General features: G+C 46.5%; 1 protein-coding gene and 1 long non-coding RNA gene across 16 annotated transcripts in view; one reads left to right on the plus strand and one right to left on the minus strand.

Annotated features, from left to right (window-relative positions):
* tnika (TRAF2 and NCK interacting kinase a) overlaps positions 1-22,351 on the minus strand; it is a 284,569-nt gene that overhangs the window by 230,016 nt on the left and 32,202 nt on the right. The window contains exons 11-36 of one of the 15 annotated variants that reach the window (XM_052085467.1): positions 20,744-20,810; positions 20,452-20,650; positions 19,737-19,850; positions 19,252-19,338; positions 18,586-18,774; positions 16,464-16,967; positions 15,078-15,245; positions 13,681-13,956; positions 13,492-13,598; positions 13,251-13,366; positions 12,489-12,586; positions 12,361-12,384; positions 11,936-12,004; positions 11,183-11,289; positions 10,947-11,052; positions 10,734-10,883; positions 9,633-9,729; positions 9,383-9,553; positions 9,159-9,302; positions 8,445-8,579; positions 8,236-8,336; positions 7,887-8,036; positions 7,661-7,678; positions 4,339-4,498; positions 3,256-3,395; positions 1,085-3,107 (exon numbers count right to left, since the gene is read on the minus strand). In XM_052085467.1, coding sequence (XP_051941427.1) covers positions 3,024-3,107; positions 3,256-3,395; positions 4,339-4,498; positions 7,661-7,678; positions 7,887-8,036; positions 8,236-8,336; positions 8,445-8,579; positions 9,159-9,302; positions 9,383-9,553; positions 9,633-9,729; positions 10,734-10,883; positions 10,947-11,052; positions 11,183-11,289; positions 11,936-12,004; positions 12,361-12,384; positions 12,489-12,586; positions 13,251-13,366; positions 13,492-13,598; positions 13,681-13,956; positions 15,078-15,245; positions 16,464-16,967; positions 18,586-18,774; positions 19,252-19,338; positions 19,737-19,850; positions 20,452-20,650; positions 20,744-20,810 — 3,581 coding nt within the window. In that variant the 3' untranslated portion in view covers positions 1,085-3,023. Of the gene's footprint in view, positions 3,108-3,255; positions 3,396-4,338; positions 4,499-7,660; positions 7,679-7,886; positions 8,037-8,235; positions 8,337-8,444; positions 8,580-9,158; positions 9,303-9,382; positions 9,554-9,632; positions 9,730-10,733; positions 10,884-10,946; positions 11,053-11,182; positions 11,290-11,935; positions 12,005-12,360; positions 12,385-12,488; positions 12,587-13,250; positions 13,367-13,491; positions 13,599-13,680; positions 13,957-15,077; positions 15,246-16,463; positions 16,968-18,585; positions 18,775-19,251; positions 19,339-19,736; positions 19,854-20,451; positions 20,651-20,743; positions 20,811-22,351 lie in introns of those variants that run through there. The other 14 variants (XM_052085474.1, XM_052085465.1, XM_052085481.1 and 11 more) reach the window with 14 other exon arrangements.
* The window catches only part of LOC127614344 (uncharacterized), a 232,305-nt gene that overhangs the window by 175,870 nt on the left and 34,084 nt on the right, over positions 1-22,351 (plus strand). The gene's annotated exons all lie outside the window — the stretch shown is intronic.

The raw sequence follows: 22,351 nt of genomic DNA on the forward strand, positions 1-22,351 counted from the left end.
TCATGTGTTGTCTTCAGAAAGTTTTCATGAGACAAATGACATGACTTCATTTTTATGAACGATATTAAATCCATGAATGAATATTTGTGATTCACGCTAGGCTGTTATCGTAAAAATATTTGGCAACGGGTATGTGCGGATGCATTTCTGCAAAGCTTCCCTGAAGTTCTAAAAAGTGACTTTGCAGAATGTTGTGTAAGGTGCTTCATTGTTTTACGGTCTGAATTTATTTTGGATTAGATACATGCAAAAGAAGCACAAACAAACCCATTTGTATCATTTCATTCCCTCACCGAATCAGAATCATGAAGAAATCACATCGATAAGCTTCGGTGATGGAATTGGAATTGAAAAATTTGTAATCAATTCCCGTCAACATAAATGCTGATTATCGCAAAGTTCTTGCTTGTTCCCGATAGCTAACGTTAGCGAAGCTCTTGTTCCCGACACATTAATCGAGCAAAGTGTGTGTTCTTGCCAGGTCACTCTAGGAAGGTTACCGTTCCTGAAACATGATTTCAGTAAAGTTCCTGTTCCTGAGAGGTGACCTTGGCAAAGTTCTTGTTCCCGACTGGCAACTTGACCAAATCGTCCCTTTACTTGTGCCAAGTTTTTCTTCCTGGCAGGTTAGTGCGTGTTTTCTCAGGCCGGTTTTACAAATTTCTTGTTCCGCACGGGTGACTTTCATAACGTCCTTATTCCTGCAGGTGACTGTTCCAACTTTTTGCACTAACGCACACAGAATTCAGTGTAATAAACAGCAAAACCAAATCGGGGCAGAGAAGCGTGTTAGGATGTAGAATGCGGTGTAAGATTACAGGCGGGCATATGCAGCACGTTTGAATCGAGTTTAAAAAAAAAAATCCTCAGCAGCTGACGTAATCACTCAGTCTGGTTAATGATACACTCACAAGGTGAACAAAGTCTAACATTGGCAAAAACACTGCAGCGGGATGGGGGGGGAGACTAACATTTGACTCCTTAGTGTAATGACCCAAATGGACAAACACACACATGTGCACACACACATGTGCACACACACACACACACAGACACACACACACACACACAAATACAAAGCAGCAACATGGCTCTACTCTTGCATTTATTTCTCTTCCAGTGTCTCTTTTACAAAACAAAACAAACCCTCAAACAGAACGATTAGTCTTTTTAAAATAAAGATGAAAAATGAAAACGCACGCCAAAATAAAACATTACAGTAGTATTCAGTGTTATTGACCGCAATGGACAACACACACCCACACACTCACGCACAGTGGGAAGACAAGGGCTCTTTATTGCTAAACCATTAGCCTGTTAGCCTGATGTGCATCTACAGCCATTGGTTGAGGTGGTCATTAGCTTGTCTTCACTAGCAATAATTTAAACAATTTGAAATGTGTTAGCGTGTCGGCGCAAATCCGACGTAACCAAACTAGTTTGTAGACCATCCACAACGTATCCCACCACACATCATTTGGCATATTTTTTTCAGTTTGAAACTCGTCCAATCATGAAGATCGAGTTGGCGCATTCAATTTATTTTTTTTGTGTGTGCTTGCATGTGTGTATACAAAAAAAACAGGGGATGGTAGTGAAGATATTGTTTGTGATAATTTACCAAAAGTCACTTGCCCCTATAGGTTACTTTGGCAGAGTGCTTGTTCCTGGCAAGTGACTTTCCTGAGGTTATTGTTTCCTGACAGAATAAGATTTTAGACTTTGCCGATGTTATTGTTCCCGATTGGTGGTTTTAGCAACGCTAAAGACAGATGACGGATTGTTAACTGATTGCTTTTCAACGATAATTTTCCTGATAGGTGATTTTAACAAAGGTTTCTGCTCCTGATACAAGTTCTTGTTTCTGCAGATTGTTCCTGACTTTACTAAAGTTTCCGTTCTTCATGAGTGAGTTTCGCAGTTATTAGTTAAGTTATTATTCCTGACGGGATACTTCAGCAAAGTTCCTGCACCTGACTGGTGAGGCTGGTTAGCAATGCTTTTGTTCTTGACACGTTGCCTTAACTCTTGCACTTGATGAATGTATTTTGTTACGTTCTTGTTCCTGATAAGTGCTTTTCCGAAAGTTCCTGACAGATGACTTTAACACAGGTCTTGTTCCTGATAAGTAGCTTTCCTAATGTTCTTGTTCCTGAAGGGTGACTTGTCTTGTTCCTCATGAGTGACTTTCCTAAAGTTCTTGTTCCTGATAAGTCGCTTCCCTTACATTCTTGTTCCTGATAAGCGTCTTTCCTGAAGTTCTTGTTCCTGACAGGTGACTTCAGCAAACATCTCGTCCATGACAAACAACTCTCATAAAGTTCTTGTTCTTGTTGAGTGATACATAATCGAATGTGACTTTGGTAACGTCTTAGTTGCTGAGTGAGTTTACCAATGTTCCTGTTCCTGACATACCTAAACAATAATCTACCGTCAAAGAATAATCATGAATCCCGTGTTTCTGTGGCGGTGGGATACAATTGTGGCAACGGCCACTTTCGTCTACTTGTGTTAGATCAACTTTCCTGCTCAAAAACAAAAAAACTTCACTTGGACGCACAACACGGACTTTTTTTGCCGTCTTTTCGAGGAACGGGACTCGCACACGTATCCACGCACACACAATTTTTTTTCGGGGGCAGTCGTGTGCTGTAAAGTTTCACACAGACGCTCTTTGTTGATTGACAGCACAAGTCTAATGCAGCACCTTTGAAGAGTGGAAGAATGACAAAGGGGAGGGGGCGCGGGGGGGTCGTGAATGGGGTTGGAAGTGTGCGATTTTCTTCTTAAAGGGACGCAGACGTCATCTTTTGATTTAACGGGAAAAGGAGGAGGAGCAAATGGAAGAGGAGGACGATAAGGAGGAAAATCAAGTGTTCCCGACGCTGCCCTGGTGTGATTGTTTCAAGTCATGAAGGCGGCGAGACGGGCAAAGGAAGGGGAAGGAGGCAAAAGTGTGCAAAAAAGGTGGAAGACGGCAACAGCCAATGGGAGCGCGAGGCCGGACCAAGGGGGGCGGGTCATCACCAGTTCATCATGGAGTTCCTGTTGAGGGTCATGAAAAACACTTGGCTGCTGCCTCCCGAGCGCACTGATGCGAAGAACACCTGGCGGGAGACGGAAAGAGAGAAATTCATTTCACGCGGTACCTGGCGATTGTTGTTCCTGTGTAATTATAAATGCACACACATAAAGGCGTCCGACCGAATGAGATCACGTGACAGTTGTCATATTCGTCTGTGAATGTGTGCGTACTTTGTCATTGCGCTCGCACAGGAACTTGAGTCTCTGGGCCCTCTTGTGCATGAAGACTCCGTCCAGGTGCCCCGTCTCCACCGAACGGATCTCGATGGCTTTTTCGCCCCAGCCCATGATTTGATTGGAGTGGATGTAGGCTGCAGATGCACAGTCAAACGTACATTTTCTATATTTTCTTTAGACACAAATAGGAGCGTTGGCGCGGAGTGCGGATTTGGAGCTGGGAGTCGCGGCTTGGAGTTTGAAGCGGATTACGTGGGACAGGAGAAGTGAACTAATCTCTTTTCGTCAATGGATGCTACAGCTTTGTGTTTGCTTTCAAAACTTAGCTTGTAGCAGACGTGTGCACATTTTCAGCATGACGTCTCTGATCCACTGGAGAAAGGACACTTTGATCCTCTCCTCTTTCATCTAGAACTGCTTCAGACAACAAAGTGTATGCAGAAAATTGGTGAAGATTGAACGACTGTCTGTGTCCTATGTGTTGTCTTGTGTTATTTTTGTTATTTTGACTTCAAAATGGCGCCGCGAGAGTGGCTGCCTTTCCAGCAGCTCCTATATTTTGTTGTTCTACTTCTTACTTTCATAACTTTGCTGCTGTGAATTGGGAATTTCTCCATTGTGAGACTAATAAAGGTTTTTCTTATCTTATCAGACACTTCTCCTCCACATCGAGAGGAGCCAGATGAGGTGGCTTGGGCATCTGATTCGGCTGCCTCCTGAACGCCTCCCCTGGTGAGGTGTTCCGGGCATGTCCCACCGGGAGGAGACCCCGAGGAAGAACCAGGACACGCTGGAGAGACTATGTCACCCAGCTGGCCTGGGAACGCCTCGGGATCCCCCGGGGAGAGCTGGACGAAGTAGCTAGGGGAGAGGGAAGTCTGGGCTTCCCTGCTAAAGCTGTTGCCCCCGCGACCCAGCCCCGGATAAGCGGTAGAAGATGGATGGATGGATGGACAATCAGATGCATGGACCTCATCACTACTGTATTCAAACTCCACACAGGAAGGCCGGAGCCGGAATTGAACGCCATCTGCGCTGTGAGGCCGACGTGTGAGCCAGTCGAACGCGCACACTTACCAACCGAGGTGGGCATCTCCCCCCACTGCAGGACGACATCTTTGGTGATCCTGCCGTAGGTATTGACATAGACGCCTTCGTCCTCGTAGCACAGCAGCATCTCCATGCCGTCCGTCTTGGGCAACACCACGATGGCGTGCGGCATCACCTGGCTCTGAATCTATTGCGCGCGCACACACAAAGATGTTAATACCTGTCAAATGTAATCGTAATCCCGATCCGATTAAAATATCCCAGTGGGGTATTTAAAGCCATATTTTGGGTTTAATCCCCGAAAAGCATGTTTGTTGACGCTAACGCATAAGCGCAGTGAAAAGCTTCCTGTAATACGTTTGGGTTTGACATCAAAACATGGATTCGGGTTTTTTTATTTGCAGGTGTTTTCCACGTCTTTCTCAGCTTCTCAATTATTTGTTTTGCGCCTCTTTTTGATGGAATTAGTACGACAGCCAACAAAAAATACATGACACTGAAATATCAAAGGACAAAATCAGTATGACGGAGACGAACGAGTGAATGACAGTATGGTGGCGAAACTCATCTCAGCCCATGACATACTTGATATTATTCATGACTTATAGTAATTATAATTCATACAGAAAACACTTCAAAAGAGAAGGCAACACGACAGACAACTAGCCAGAAAGCTAGCTAGCTCAACAGCTAGCTTGACAGACAGCTACATAGATGCTAACCAGATAGAAAGATAGCTAGCTAGCTAGCTAGCTAACCAGAAAGAAAGACAAGATAGAAAGATAGCTAGCTAGCTAGCTAACCAGATAGACAAGATAGCTAGCTAGCTAGCTAGCTAACCAGATAGAAAGACAAGATAGAAAGATAGCTAGCTAGCTAGCTAGCTAACCAGAAAGAAAGACAAGATAGAAAGATAGATAGCTAGCTAGCTAACCAGATAGAAAGACAAGATAGAAAGATAGATAGCTATCTATCTATCTTTCTATCTGGTTACCATCTATGTAGCTGTCTGTCAAGCTAGCTGTTGAGCTAGCTAGCTTTCTGGCTGTTTGTCTGTCGTGTTGCCTTCTCTTTTGAAGGCTTTTCTGTATGAATTATAATTACTATAACCAGATAGAAAGACAAGATAGAAAGATAGCTAGCTAGCTAGCTACATAGATAGATAGATAGATAGATAGATAGATAGATAGATAGATAGATAGATAGATACAGTGCCCTCCATAATTATTGGCACCCCTGGTTGAGATGTGTTTTTTAGCTTCCAATTATTTTATTTTTTTTCTAAATAATATGGGACCTTAATGGAAAAAAAGAGAAAAATCCAACCTTCAATACAAGTGCATTTATTCAGTGGGGAAAAAATCCCACATAAAGAAATAATTATTTGACATCAAATCACCTGTTCCACAATTATTGGCACCCTTAACAATTCCCAGGAAATAAATATAATTGAAGCATTTCTGTCATTTCTACAGTAGTTTACAAAGTTTACCAGAGTATGTAGGAACATTTAATTAGTAATTCATCACTTCCTGTCTCCCTGGGGTATAAATATGACGTGACACCGAGGCCATTTCTCTTATCCACTCTTAAACATGGGAAAGACAAAGGAACACAGCATACAAGTGAGGCAGATGTGCGTCGACCTTCACAGGTCAGGCAGAGGCTACAAGAAGATTGCCACTCAACTGCAGCTGCCCATATCCACTGTGAGAGGAATAATTAAGAAGTTCAAAACAACTGGAACAGTGGTAAACAAGCCTGGACGAGGAGCCAAGTTTATTTTGCCACCACGCACAGTGAGGAGGATGGTAAGAGAAATCAAAAGATCTCCAAAGCTCACTGTTACAGAATTACAACAAATGGTAGCATCCTGGGGTCACAAAGTCTCCAAATCAACCATCAGGCGCTGTCTACACGCCAACAAGCTGTTTGGGAGGCATGCACGGAGAAAACCTTTCCTCACTCACAATCATAAACGCAAGCGTCTGGAGTTCGCCAAGCGGTATTGGGGCTTCAACTGGGACCGTGTGCTTTGGTCAGATGAGACCAAGATTGAGCTTTTTGGCAACAAACACTCTAAGTGGGTCTGGCGTACCACGAAAGATGCGCATGCTGAAAAGCACCTCATACCCACTGTGAAGTATGGGGGTGGGTCAGTGATGCTGTGGGGCTGTTTCGCTTCCAAAGGCCCTGGGAACCTTGTTAGGGTGCATGGCATCATGAATGCTTTGAAATACCAGGACATTTTAAATCAAAATCTGTTGCCCTCTGCCCGAAAGCTGAAGCTGGGTCGTCACTGGGTCTTTCAGCAAGACAATGACCCTAAACATATGGCCAAATCTACACAGAAATGGTTCACCAGACACAAAATCAAGCTCCTCCCATGGCCATCTCAGTCCCCTGACCTCAACCCCATTGAGAACCTGTGGGGTGAGCTGAAGAGGAGAGTACAGAGGAGAGGACCCAGGTCTCTGGATGATTTAGAGAGATTCTGCAAAGAGGAATGGCTGAAGATCCCTCTTTCTGTCTTTTCCCATCTTGTGAAACATTATAGGAGAAGATTAGGTGCTGTTTTGTTGGCAAAAGGGGGTTGTACAAAATATTAACACCAGGGGTGCTAATAATTGTGACACACATTATTTGATGTCAAATAATTATTTCTTTATGTGGGATTTTTTCCCCACTGAATAAATGCACTTGTATTGAAGGTTGGATTTTTCTCTTTTTTTCCATTAAGGTCCCATATTATTTAGAAAAAAAATAAAATAATTGGAAGCTAAAAAACACATCTCAACCAGGGGTGCCAATACTTATGGAGGGCACTGTAGATAGATAGATAGATAGATAGATAGATAGATAGATAGATAGATAGATAGATAGCCCAAATGATCAGACGGATGATCAGAGGTAAAATGATATACAAACTTCACAGTTCGCTTTCATTCGATATTTTCATGGTTGGGTTTAATACAGTTTTTTCCAATAAAATTTTTTTGGGGGGGGATTACAAAACTTTCAGGAAATTTAAAATAATAATTTCCACAACACCGTATTATGTTCTAGTATGTTCTATTTATACCTGCTTCTTAGTGCACAGTGCTGAAATTCCAGCCTTGTGCTTAAGGGGGCGAGATGAATTTCATCACATCCGCTCTAAGTGACTGCTACTGTTCGTTATCTATGAATCTCTACATGTGGACTGCACATGGGCACGTGGTCGCACAACGCCGTGCTTCAACTGGGGGTGGGGGGGGGGGCGCTTTTTGACAATGGCTCTACACATCTACGCAGCAACACATGGCTACAGCTACACAAGAAGTGGATGGAGGAGGGCAGCGCGCATCACCTTGGTGTCTTTGGCACACTGAAAGAAAAACAAAATCGGCAGGGAAGAAGCAGGGCAGAGAGGAGGAGGATGTGAATAGTTGCATTGGCTGGCGATTTGAAAGTCTTCTCATACACAGACTCGGGATAACATTTCAGATGGTCATGACCACCCTTAAAGCGGAACTTGAGACAGTAGTTTTTGTTGAAAGAACATCTCCGACGTGCCTCCCGTGAGTCTAACTTACGTGCGACGGGATGTAGATGTCGTACGGGTTGCCCGAGTCGACGTCGATGACGTGGAAGCCCACGCTGGAGCCGTAGATGACCTTCAGCCTTTGGCCTTCCTCCACCGTGAGGTCGACGAGCTGAGGACGGTGCTGCAGCTCGGCGAACGACTGCCAACCGAGACACGGAGGCACACTGAGCAGTTTCGAGATCCAGGCTCTTTCGTGTCTGTCAAACGCGCTAGCGAGCAAGAGTCTACTACGTTAACATCCAGTCTGACAATGGAACTTAGTCATTTCTTTGTGCACCACTAGAGGGAGCCCTCATAGCACAACCGGCACAAAAAACGGGCCGATGGCTGAGGCCTACCTTAAAGGCCATGAACTTGTGGTAGGGCTTGGGGGCCCAGGCGTAGATCTCCACCGAGTTCTTCAGTGCAATCACCAGGAACTTGATCCTCTCGTACTTCACTGGAACCACGGCACAGCGTGAGAAGCATTCTCGGGTCCTCACGTGCAACGACGCCGCGCCGCGCTTCGTGCCGACAAGGGCGCGTGTTCCATGCAGCTCACGCTTACCGACTTTATAATGCACGCATCCTTCCAGCTCGCCGACAGTGATCCAGCCTTGCTTCTTCTCCACTTCCGGGTCGTTGTGCAGTATTCTGTTCCTCAGCCACGACAGGTAGTACACGCGCAGCTTGTTCTTTTTCCCTGAGAGCGGCCACAAAAAGAAATAGTGCGAGGTATGAAGGCATAAAATAAAACTGCAGTAAAAAAAAATAATTTAAAAAATGCAGTAAAAAGTTCACATCGACTCAACTGTGCTTAAAAGATGTACTCCACCGGAATACAAAAAACAAAAAAAAACAGTAACATTCTCCACATCTTGAAAATTCATGCTAATAAAATAGTTAAAAAAACTAACAGTCTAAGATGTTTTTTTCCCCGCAGAGGATAAAGAATATGTGCCTGCGTGATGTACTTTAAAATGCTGCGCCACCGTTTGAGTTCAATTATCGGTTGCGGAAAAAAGGATGTAACGTCACGACTATCAGCGCTATTTTCGAGCCTATCAATGATGTTTTTCATTATGTGTTAGCGTTCAGCTAGCTGGGTCATTTTTTTTAATGCAAAGTTATTTGGTTATTTTTGGTTAGTTTGTCATCAAACAAACACCTGTGCTAAAAATAATTTCCAATTTTTAAAAATTGATCCAAAACCTAAATACAAATCTGCTATGAATAGTCTGTAAAATAAAAACAGCTCCACGAAAGCTAGTAGCAGACCTACCCGAGATGGTGACGAGCACGTTGAGGCCCTCCAGCACGTCCATCTGAAGGAAACGCCGCCTGGTGATCAGGTTGTAAACTTTTCCTTGGCCGCTTCGGTCCAGTAGCATGAGGCCATTCTCCGTCCCCACCAGCAGATTCACACCTGAGCGCATCAACACGGACGGACATCAAGGACCCAAATATTGGGCGGCGAGGGGCGGAGTCAAAGCTTTCGGGACGTACCCCAGAGCGCGGCGCAAAGTATCTCCGAGTTGAAACGCTTCTTGTACTTGCGGATCTCGGGCGTGTCGCTGTGCGGTCGGATGTTGGTGGGGTTGACGTTGACCACCGAGATCTTCCTGGCTTCGTTGAGTCGGGCCTGCTCCTGCCGCAGCAGCTCATTGGCAAACATGGCTGCCGCGGCAAAGGCGACGTGCGCGGTTAATGACGGTAGATGAATGGCGGTGGAGGGGGGCGGGTGGCAGACGCTCACCGGCTGTCGAGTTCTCGTTTTCGTCACTCGGGGACGTTTGGTAGATGCGAGGGTCCACAAATGGGGTGAAGGATGATTTGGAGCCACCCAGACCAAACTGCGAGATTGAGAAACAACAAATAAGAATGATTCAAACGAGTTATCGTGTTGTCTGTATGTTCTTCATTATTTCGATATGGACGTAAATAGTAATTTTTTTTCTTCATTTCTTAGGTTACTGATGTGAATGTAAATTAAAAAAAAATGAAATTGCAATCTAGTTTTTAAATAAAAAGTAAATAGTAATTTTTTTTCTTCATTTCTTAGGTTACTGATGTGAATGTAAATTTAAAAAAATGAAATTGCAATCTAGTTTTTAAATAAATAGTAAATAGTAATTTTTTTTTCTTAATTTCTTAGGTTACTGATGTGAATGTAAATTTAAAAAAAAATGAAATTGCAATCTAGTTTTTAAATAAATAGTAAATAGTATTTTTTTTCTTAATTTCTTAGGTTACTGATGTCAATGTAAATAAAAAAAATGAAATTGCAATCTAGTTTTTAAATAAATAGTAAATAGTATTTTTTTTCTTAATTTCTTAGGTTACTGATGTCAATGTAAATAAAAAAAATGAAATTGCAATCTAGTTTTTAAATAAATAGTAAATAGTAATTTTTTTTCTTAATTTCTTAGGTTACTGATGTGAATGTAAATTTTAAAAAAAATGAAATTGCAATCTAGTTTTTAAATAAATAGTAAAGAGTATTTTTTTTCTTAATTTCTTAGGCTACTGATGTGAATGTAAATAAAAAAAAATGAAATAGCAATCTAGTTTTTAAATAAATAGTAAATAGTATTTTTTTTTCTTCATTTCTTAGGTTACTGATGTGAATGTAAATTTAAAAAAAAATGAAATTGCAATCTAGTTTTTAAATAAATAGTAATTTTTGTCTTAATTTCTTAGGTTACTGATGTGAATGTAAATTTAAAAAAAAATTGCAATCTAGTTTTTAAATTTAACCCTTTAAGGGACAGCAGTTACTATAGTGGACACCTGTTATCATTACTATCACCCGCACATTTATGCACACCGGATTGCGTCCGGATACGTTTCAGGGTACCTCGGGCATGTCTCCCAGCTCCTGCAGGGCGGTGGGCGGGGCCGCGGGCGAGCTGCTCTGCCGCACCAGGTCGGGCAGGTTGCCGTGGCCGCCGGCGTGGTTGGCGAAGCCGTTGCTCTCGGCGTGGCAGCCTCGCCTCTTCTCCTCGGCCTGAGGCGGACAAGGAAGGAAGGTCAATGGTGGTCGTCGTGCCGTTCACGTTGGGGCGCTCACCTCTCTCACGACCAGCGTGCCGTCCTTGGAGTTGCTGTAAGGTTCTTCGAGGGAGCCCTCGCTCAGTCCGCCATAGGACTCGCTGCTGTTGTTTTGCGCGGCGGGCCTGCGGCGCAACGACAAGCCCCGAGAAATATCGACAAAGTCCAAGCAAGTGTCAGTGAAACAGATCCCCATATCATCACTGGTGCATTTGTTGCCACAAACACAGTCGGGTTCAAATTGGGCCAGCTCACATGATGCGAGGGATGTCGCTCACAGCCACGGTGCCGTCGTGTCCCACCGTCTCGCCGTCCTCGTCGCTGCTCTCCGACTCCTCGCTGGACGACGAGTAGTCCGTCACCTGCATCGCCGGGAAAGATTTCATTGGTAGCATATAAAAAAAGATCGGGCCATTGAGATTCTTATGACATTGATTTTTATTTTTTTCCCGAACCGTTGGCTCCATCGCAAAGTTTCATAATACATTTTAGAAACGCATTTTCGATCCCACGGGGTTCAAATTAGCTTTAAAACATGTTTTTGTTTTATAATATGAAAAAAAAATCACAGTGCGCAGCCTTTGCGTTAGTGCCTGATTTTACGAAAACAACACCCTGGCAAGCACACACACACACACACACACGCAATTTTATGTCCCCTCAAAACATGGAAACGAGTGCACGCACACACACACACAATTTTATGTCCCCTCAAAACATGGAAACGAGTGCACACACACACACGCACAATTTTTATGTCCCCTCAAAACACGGAAACGAGTGCACGCACACACACACACACACGCACACACACACAAAAGAACAAAAATTAAAAAAAAATTGTTTAACCTTTTCTAGATCAAAGATATGAAATTAGATTTTCAAGCATAAGAAGAATTTCCCCTAATTTGTTCAAATAATAATACGCTCACTGAAACAGCAATTTGAAACGTCATCACACATCACAGGCCATGGACTTCATTCTTGCCGTGATCTGGGATAGCCCACCTTAACCGGAGGCCGGCTCCCCTCCTCGACCCGAAACTCTCGCAGTTCCTTCGCCAGAGCGCTGAGGTCCTGAAAGGAGACCGCCAAAGACTATTCACATCGATTTACTTTTCCCGCGCCTCACATGAAGTGACCTCGCAAACATTTGGGCAAGGGAGGCGCTCGTCAAAGTGTTTTTAGTTTTTTTCTCTCTCAATGGTGAAAGGACAACATGGGGAGGTGGTGGTTGGGATGGGGGGCCGGGGTGTTCGGCGACAGCCCCTGCCGCCTGAACGGTAACCATGACGACGAGTTGGAAGAGATTTACAAATGCTCAGGTGGTGGATGTGACACATGCACCACAAGCGACATCCACCCTCTCTGCAATGTGTATGCGTCACATTGGGGGACTGAGGAAAAGGGGGGTCGGGGGGGGGCTCACTAACCTCATCTATGGCTTTCTTATAGCTCTGAAGGATGGAAGGAGGCAGACAAGAGAGGTAGAGAACAAGTTTCGCGATTGTCCAACACTCCAGGCAAATAGTTTGGAGTGTGTTTGTGTGTCGGGACTCACTGCGGGCCTGCTGGGTCGGCTTGAGTCGCGGCCCTCCCCCTGTTTGGATTTGGCCTCCTGTTCGGCTCCCAACGACGATGCTTCCTGTCTGCCCTGACCTGTTGGAGCGAGAACATTTTGCACTGAATATGTGCTGCACGGACACATTCTTCACATTATAACCGCAGACTCCAGCTTCAATAGAGTCGAGCCGCGATTTCAAAGCAAACGCGGTGAAGCGGCATTTTGCTGTTATGCCGCACACAAATGGAATATGGAATAATGGAATCAGCTCCAAGTAGGAATTTTAGGTTACTTTTGTTCTCGTTACTTTACAAAATGTCTTGAGCTGTTCAGTCTCTAAGTCTTTGACTGCCCTTATATTGTCTGTCGAGATGTGTTACCGCACCATTTGTGTTCATAGGGTTACAGCCCCACAACATTGAAGTAAATTAGCATTAGGCTAGTGGACTGAACATTGTTTCCCCAAATGTTATTAGTTTCTTCTTTTACACATTAAAAAAAATGCAATAAATACAGCATTTCCTTCTTTTGAAGTTGTGATTTTTAAAAAATTAATTATGTCCAAATATTCATTTCATTGGGCAGGAACAGTATGAGTTGTTTTTTTGTTGTGTGTCGTAGTTGCAAGCTCTAATCTTGAGATCGCGTCAGACAGGTCGATCCGAGCAGAACTGAGAGACGGCCTCGGAAAACCGGCTTGACAGAAAAAAGAGTGTTTGGACACATGTTTTGGGACACCTGCAGAAAGAGAACACATACCTCTCCTCTCGGCCGAGCCTCCCTGGGATGAAGGCGAGGAAGATGATGACGAGTTGGAGGAAGTTCTTTGCAGCATGGCGTCCAGAGAGAGCTCAGAACGGCGCAGGTCCGGGTTACTAAATTCAAATTAAAAAAAATAATAATAAATGAGTGTTGCAAGGAAACCGGCTGCTGCAGCCAAGTGGAGACTATGGGCTATAAAACTGCAGCACCCTGGACAAAGCCTAAGAATGAAGTTCACCTTGCTCGTATGAGCTGGCACCCTGCTCGAGGCCCCAGAATGACACCACCGTTGGGGGAGTTCTTTCTGACCAACGCTGGGGAGATGGAGGTGTTCCTCTGGGGGATCTGAGGACAAATACGGTAATCGTCATGGTTAATACACAGCAATAATTATGAAAAAAACAAACAAACAAGAAATGAGATGAACCTTTTCATGATGCACCACGCAAGGTCTTACCGGTTGGGATTCTCGGACCTTGGGCACCAAGTCTTCCTCTCTCAGCCAAGCGGTTCTGTCCCGATCCCGATCGGCGATGCGAAGCGGCGGAGTTTGGTTGTCGGAGGTCGGGTCAGAGTTCTGCCGGGGGATATCCGACCTGGCGGAGCCCACGCTCTCGCTCAGAGCCGATCCCGTCTGCTCCTGCAGCGACTGAGAACCCGACATGGAGCTGGAGTGAGTCTTGACCGGAACCAGGTGGGCCATCTGAGGCATGGACGAGGAAGCCGGTTATCAGCAGGAAGGAAATACAGACGAGTATACGGTAAGGCATAAAAGGATAGAGGACCAAGGAATGCCGAGTCGAGGAACAAGGACTTTGTTTTGGTGTTAGGAACAAGTAATAGTCCGGAACAAGAACTTTGCTCAAGTCAGCTGTCAGGAACAAGACCTTAAATGTCATGAACAAATTCAACTTCCAGGAATGAGAATCTTGCCAACATAACTTGCAGGAACAGGAACCTTGGCTAAGTCACCTGTCAGGAACAAGAACTTTGCTCAAGTCAACTGTCAGGAACAAGACCTTAAATGTCATGAACAAATTCAACTCCCAGGAATGAGAATCTTGCCAACATAACTTGCAGGAACAGGAACCTTGGCTAAGTCACCTGTCAGGAACAAGAACTTTGCTCAAGTCAACTGTCAGGAACAAGACCTTAAATGTCATGAACAAATTAAACTCCCAGGAATGAAAATCTTGCCAACTTGCAGGAACAGGAACCTTGGCTAAGGCACCTGTCAGGAACAAGAACTTTGCTCAAGTCAACTGTCAGGAACAAGACCTTAAATGTCATGAACAAATTCAACTCCCAGGAATGAAAATCTTGCCAACTTGCAGGAACAGGAACCGTGGCTAAGTCACCTGTCAGGAACAAGAATTTTGCTCAAGTCAACTGTCAGGAGCATGAACCATGTGTCAGGAACAATTTGCTGAATGTACCTCTCAGGAACAACAACGAAACTGCGACCAGTCGTGCTTGACCTCAACAAGAGGTGACACATTTTATCTGGTAGGACAATAAGGGCGGGGAGACGGGGAACAATGCAGCCAAGTGGAGACTGTGGAGTTGAATACAGTCACGTCCCGAGGTAAGGCACAGCGACACGGTAACCGGTGAGCGGCCCGGTTTGTTTCACATCGACATATTTTATCGGAGAGGAGACTGCGGGCCGATTTAGGTAACGGGAAAGCCATCAATACATGACAACAATGTAAATATTTTGTACAGCCCTGAAAACAAAGTGACGAGAGGTAGTAAGGTTAATTTTCAAGGCACAAGTGTTCCTGCGGCACACCCACACCCACACACACACACGCACACACACACCTGGGGTTCAACAGGACGGTGCGCGGGTGGAGTTCGGGCAGCCTGCATGACCCCACTGCTGCTGAAGGATTCAGATCGGGGAGGAAGGGAAGGGTCGGAGATCTGGTTCGACACTTTAGGCTGCAGTGCCGGAGAGCTCTGTCTGTTCAGCTTAGACCTTTCCTCCACCTGACACACACACACACGCACACACACACACTATGATCACTCATAGCCCGGCAGCGGCTAGAGAATTTAAATTTTGGGGGGAAAATTCAGACCCTCAAGCCAGTTTAAAGTTGCGAGATCAAATCTGGTCGGCACGTATCATGGGAATGTGTGCTACAAATTTTGCTAACAAATATTAGCACATTTATTATATTAGCTGATTAGCAACAAAAAAAAATGGAGTTTTGATATTTGCATCTGGCCGGAACATGGCAGCGAAGTTGAACGGCCGGCCATCAAACCCAAATCTTAAATTCGTCACAGAGCTGTTTTCACTCAGCAACAAGAAATTTAGTAGCCATATCTAGAACGCGATGACCCACAAAATGCCTCAAGAAACCGTGCCCACCCCCCTCCCCCAAAAGAAAGCAACATTTTAGGTCAAAGCGGCTATTTTGGGATCATTTTATGCATTTCCTTCAAAACCAACCACAGATCGCATCAAGAGTTTGTCCTAATTTTGGAGTCAACACTTTGCCGTTTCTTTTCGCGTCATGTTGCATGCGCAAAGAGAACGGGTTTTTTTGGGGGGTTTTTTTGTGCAAATCCTCATGAGCTCATAATCTATTGGGGGGGATTATTCAAGATTATGACTCGGGTCGTCACAACTACAGTCTACATGCAGCTCCTATTCATGAGTCACAACGACGGCGACGGAGGCAGGGAACAAGCCCCCCCCCCCACCGACCACCCCCCCGAGAAGACAAATTGTTAGTACTCATGAAGGGGAGGAACTACTGGCAGCTTTTTGTTTAGTTTCTGTGGAGGCAGAGAGATGTTAGCGTCGTCATCTACAAGAGAAAAGAGAATCTTTGAGAAGTGTGTGTCAGGAGAAAACGGTTTGGGGACCTGGCCCGGCACCCAAAATGATTTTTCCCCTCTGTGGTAAAAATGAGAAAGAACAGCGGAAAGACGAAAGAAGGAGGATCCGGAGTTTGTTGGAAAAGGGGTCCGACGAACACTAATTGCCTGTCACTAACTTGGGACTCGCAAGGTCCGACAATAGACGGGATCTTCTCGGTTCCTTTAGAACCAACGTTTTTTTTCTAAAGGGTAAAGACGAGTTTGGAAGAAGAAGAAAGAGCAGAAAGCCTCATTCTTACTAAGGTGGAGTAGCTCTTGACGACATTTTGGCTCTACGTCTACATCTACTCTACTGCAGCGGCGGAGGGCACTAACCAGTTTTTGGACCTGCGCGGGGGCCTTAGTAACAACATCAGAGTGATTGGGCACAGAGAGGGGCCTGCCTGGGGACTTCTCTTTCTGGCGCTCTCGAGGCTCTGCGGCAGCTTTCGACTGTCTGACCGGCGCGGGACCGGAAGGTTCTTTCTCAGGGTTACGAGGGTCCTTCAGAGCCGCTTGAGCGTCTTCCTTGACGGCGGTCGGGCTGCGTTTCCTCTGACTGCGATTCTGAGCCCTCAACTCTCTGACCTGCTGACTTATTTCCCGCTTTAGTCCCGGGTCCAGGGGCTCCCCTGGGTCTAGCGCAATGCGGATCTGGGGGACCTGGCCGGGAAGGATCTGGGCGCCGACGGACGGTGCGCGTCGAGGGGTTTGAGCTCGGGGTTGGCCGCGGGAGGCCGGGGACGCGGACGAGGACGAAGGCGGCTGGTTGAACGACTGATGATGGCGCAGGTTAGAGCGGGGCGGGTTACCGCGTTGCATTTGTGCGTGCTGCTGCACCTGGGAGTCAAAAGTCAGAACAAGAACACGGGCGGCAATGTAAACACAATTCAGGGGCCAGAGAGTCCCACAGTCTCCAGAAGGATCCCGACAGCTGTCCTGTTGAGAAAGATTGTTTAGCGGACCGGAAGGCCCCCCGGTGTGACAGCAGAAAACAAAAGGTTTCAGAAATTGATACTCGATCGACGATCAGTCCGGGCTGGGTTGTAGCCACGGATGTTTCTTTGACATGCTACTGAGCCTCGGCTCCAGACACTTTTTTTTTCCTTCTGTATATTCTCTAACTGGCGGCCCGGTAGTCCAGTGGTTAGCACGTGGGCTTCACAGTTTAGAGGTACCGGGTTCGATTCCAGCTCCGGCCTCCCTGTGTGGAGTTTGCATGTTCTCCCCGGGCCTGCGTGGGTTTTCTCCGGGTGCTCCGGTTTCCTCCCACATTCCAAAAAAAATATGCATGGCAGGCTGATTGAACACTCTAAATTGTCCCTAGGTGTGAGCGTGAATGGTTGTTCGTCTCTGTGTGCCCTGCGATTGGCTGGCAACCGATTCAGGGTGTCCCCCGCCTACTGCCCGGAGAGAGCTGGGATAGGCTCCAGCACCCCCCGCGACCCAAGTGAGGATCAAGCGGCTCGGAAGATGAATGAATGAATGAATGAATGAATGAATGAATGAATGAATAATTCCCAAGATGGCAGCCCGGTAGTCCAGTGGTTAGCACGTCGGCTTCACAGTGCAGAGGTACCGGGTTCGATTCCAGCTCCGGCCTCCCTGTGTGGAGTTTGCATGTTCTCCCCGGGCCTGCGTGGGTTTTCTCCGGGTGCTCCGGTTTCCTCCCACATTCCAAAAAAAATATGCATGGCAGGCTGATTGAACACTCTAAATTGTCCGTAGGTGTGAGCGTGAATGGTTGTTCGTCTCTGTGTGCCCTGCGATTGGCTGGCAACCGATTCAGGGTGTCCCCCGCCTACTGCCCGGAGACGGCTGGGATGGGCTCCAGCACCCCCCGCGACCCTGGTGAGGATCAAGCGGTTAGGAAGATGAATGAATGAATGAATGAATATTCTCTAACTCATTCAGTGCCATTGACGGCTACAGACGTCAAAGATCCATTTTAACTGGGCTGGGAGGGGATGAGTTCGAGAATACATTCCCACCCCTGGCTCAAGTGTGGGAGTGCCACCTCAACCCAGCCTGCGTATTCTTCCAAATGCTACTCTGGTTCCCGTTTCCAGTTTCTTAAAGGAATAAACTTGACTCTCGGCTGACGGCGTACTGCTAAGAAGTCAAATAAGTACAAGTAAAATGATTTGGGCCTCAAGTTGGACAGTGACTTTAAAATGGATCAGTAAATTGGTGCGGTCATTAAGTCCTACGACCAACCGCCCCCCATCTTGATCATCTGGCAAAGGTGATTTTTTTTTTTGTGCCTTCATCACATCTCCTTCTCCTTCATACCTGTGTAGGTCAAGGCAGATTATTTTCACAAAAAAGGGGAATTCTGCCCTAACAGTGTGTGACTTCCGCATTTGTAACATTAGCATTAGCATGTAGCATTTTGTTTTATGTTCACGTGCAACAATCCCGCCTACATTTAGTTCCCGCACGCGTGTTTGCCACCGACCTCTTTCGCCCAGGCTGGCTTGTCATTGGGATAACTGACATCTTTGTAGTGGTAGAGCTGTTTCTTCTCCGCCTGCCGTCCCTCCTGTTGCTGTTGCTGCAGCGACACCAAGTAGGCCCTCTCCTGCTGGAGTTGCCTCTGCAGACGCTCGGCCTGCCGCTGCTCCTCCACCTGCTTGCGCTTGTATTCCTTGGGGAGGGGAAGGAAGGAAACCGGTGAAGACTTCGCGCAATTCAGAAGCGGGCGGGGGGGGGGGGGGGGGGGTGAGTGGATGTGAGAAGCCACAAAGGACGAGGAAGCGACACGGACAGAAGTCAAATGTGGTTTCGTTTCATCCTGTCGAGCGTTTCACGGTTCAGACGCAAGTCAATAAATCCCTTTTTTTTTGGACCAATTTAGTGCGGGTGGATCATTTCCCACGGCACACGGCGGTTGGGAATCTATCTTACGTGTGCCCGATGTGAAATGAAGACAACTTTTCGATGAAGAGGAGAACGGGATGAAGCTAAAGACGACGGGTATTACAGCATATCCCCGGAAGAATATGCTTGATCCCAAAGGTGGAGGCAGTCAAGAAGCAAGCAAAAACAAAACAAACCAACAAAAAAACGGGGGAAATCCTTTGAAGGATGCTGCACTGGATGTGTAAACATTGAGCCGGGTTACCAGCAGGAGCGCCTGTTCCTGTAGAAGTTGCTGCTGGAGAATCTCTAATTGCCTCTGCTCCTCTTCCAGCTGCCTACGGATATATTCCTAGGCAGCGTGCGGGGGGAAAGGAACAAAACAAAACAAAAAACGGCAGCAACGTTGAGAAATGTGAGCGTTAGTGACATTTGGAGGCAGACAGCCAAGGCGGCGACACGGAGGAGGTGGAAACGGTCTGGAACAGGGACAGAGGCGGGCAAACTTTAGCGCTCTAAGTCATTTTATTGAGAACTTTAAACGTCCTTTCAAAATCATCCAAACACATATTGAGAACGCAAAAAAGGGTGCAACAAACCGAACAAGTTGATAGCCCCAGCATGCTAACGTGTGCCGCCTTCAAGTGGACAAAATTGGAATTACGCCACCCCAAAAAAAATTCATCACAGAGCAGAAGAAACTTAACGGCTCCATTTCCAACGATTCCGCCGAATAGCGCCGACACCAACCTGTTCTCTTTCCGCGTGCCGCCGCTCCTCCTCTCGACGGAGTTGCTCCATTTCCTCATAGCGCCTCCTCTGCTCCCTTTCGTGCTGCTTCCTCAGCTCGCGTTCGCGCTGCTGCTGCTGTGTGTGTGTGGGGGGGGGGGGGCAGGGAGAGGAACAGACTTTTGTTTCAGACAACTTGGGCTAAAGTTATCTTTTCTTATATTTAATGATCCACTGCATGACCAAACTGTGTTAGTCGATTAATCGACTCATCGACCAAAACGTGTTAGTCGATTAATCGACTCATTATGGAAACGACGAGTTGATTAATCGACTCACTACGGAATCGACGAGTCGATGAGTCGACCCCCCTCCCTCGCTTTTCTTATATTTAATGATCCACTGCATGACCAAACTGTGTTAGTCGATTAATCGACTCATCGACCAAAACGGATTAGTCGATTAATCGACTCATTACGGAACCGACGAGTCGATTAATCGACTCATTACGGAATCGACGAGTCGATGAGTCGACCCCCCTCCCTCGCTTTTCTTATATTTAATGATCCACCGCATGGCCAAACTGTGGTAGTCGATTAATCGACTCATCGGCCAAAAAATGTTAGTCGATTAATCGACTCATTATGGAAACGCCGAGTCGATTAATCGACTCATTACGGAAACGATGAGTCGATGAGTCGACCCCCCTCCCTCGCCCTGCTCCCCTCACGCTCACCTCCTCCAGCCGCCGCCGCTGCTCCTTCTGCTCCTCGATGCGTTTCTGCCTCTCGGCCAGCAGGAGGCGCTTGTGCTCCTCGTTTTGCTGCTGCTCCAGCTGCTGCCGCCGCTGCGCCTCCGAGCGCTCCTTATTGGCCAACTGCAGACGCAGGAAATCGCGCCGTAGGGTCGACTCTCCGGGGATGTTGATGATGGAGCTTAGAAATGAAGAAAAACAAGATGGCGTGGCGTTGAAACGGCGGGGAAGGTTTTCAGGAAGCGCGTCGTCGGTGCGTTCGGCCGGCGCTCACCTGGGTTCACCCGTGTCTCTTTCCTCGTCTTCTTCCTCGCTGCCGCTGTATTCGTACTCAGTTTCGTCTGGTATGTTCGGAACACACGTGGGATAAAATGAAACCCCCGCAGATAATCAAAGCCGTTTTCTTCCTCACGCGCTGGTCATTGAAACTCGGCACTTCTGATGTTGACAAATCTTCACGCAAGTCAGCGGTTATTTTCCAGTTTGAGCCACGTCGGGTGCACGAAGCTCAAATTTGTCAGCGTGAAGAGCAGCCCCAACGTCGACATCGTCCAACTTGTGCCCTCAACGCGATGCGGACTTTCCGCTAACATCGGCAGATTAAAAAAAAAAAAAAAATTAATGCTTTTTTTAAAAATCCAGGGTAAAAATATGCTAAGCTATGCTATATATGCTAATTCATTCATTCATTCATTCATTCATTCATCTTCCTAACCGCTTGATCCTCACTAGGGTCGCGGGGGGTGCTGGAGCCTATCCCAGCTGTCTCTGGGCAGTAGGCGGGGGACACCCTGAATCGGTTGCCAGCCAATCGCAGGACACGCAGAGACGAACAACCGTCCGCACCCACACTCGCACCTAGGGGACAATTTAGAGCGTCCAATAAGCCTGCCATGCATGTTTTTGGAATGTGGGAGGAAACCGGAGCACCCGGAGAAAACCCACGCAGGCCCGGGGAGAACATGTAAACTCCACACAGGGAGGCCAGAGCTGGAATCGAACCCGGAACCTCTGCACTGTGAAGCCGACGTGCTAACCACTGGACTACCGGGCCGCCCTACTATATATGCTAACACGCGCTAATATGCTATGCTTCTTATACATTTTTAAAATCAACTAACCTGGATTTAAAAGCGTTTGGGTGGGCAGTGGATTGCATTTGCATGCAGCATAACACGCGACATGCTTATTCACCAGATTTGATTTGAACGCTGGGCTCCACGGAGTAATCCGAGTCTGCAGACATCCGAGTCGTCCTGGGTTTTATTTTTCGGAGCGCACTATATTTGTTGATTTTTTTTCTTGGTCTAACTTTTTTGCGACGGCCCGGTAGTCCAGTGGTTAGCACGTCGGCTTCACAGTGCAGAGGTACCGGGTTCGATTCCAGCTCCGGCCTCCCTGTGTGGAGTTTGCATGTTCTCCCCGGGCCTGCGTGGGTTTTCTCCGGGTGCTCCGGTTTCCTCCCACATTCCAAAAAAAATATGCATGGCAGGCTAATTGAACACTCTAAATTGTCCCTAGGTGTGAGTGTGAGTGCGAATGGTTGTTTGTCTCTGTGTGCCCTGCGATTGGCTGGCAACCGATTCAGGGTGTCCCCCGCCTACTGCCCGAAGACGGCTGGGATAGGCTCCAGCACCCCCGGCGACCCAAGTGAGGATCAAGCGGCTCGGAAGATGAATGAATGAATGAATTAATATTCTCTAACTCATTCAGTGCCATTGACGGCTACAGACGTCAATGATCCATTTTAACTGGTCTGGGAGGGGATGAGTTCGAGAATACAACTTTTTTTGCAAGATGTTTGATCGAATACTTTTGGATAACTTTCTGATCATTTGCGGGTATTTTTAAACCATCTCGTGAGTACAAAAGTGGTGGAGAA

This window comes from Hippocampus zosterae, chromosome 14 (genome assembly GCF_025434085.1).
Source record: "Hippocampus zosterae strain Florida chromosome 14, ASM2543408v3, whole genome shotgun sequence".
Classification (NCBI taxonomy): domain Eukaryota; kingdom Metazoa; phylum Chordata; class Actinopteri; order Syngnathiformes; family Syngnathidae; genus Hippocampus; species Hippocampus zosterae.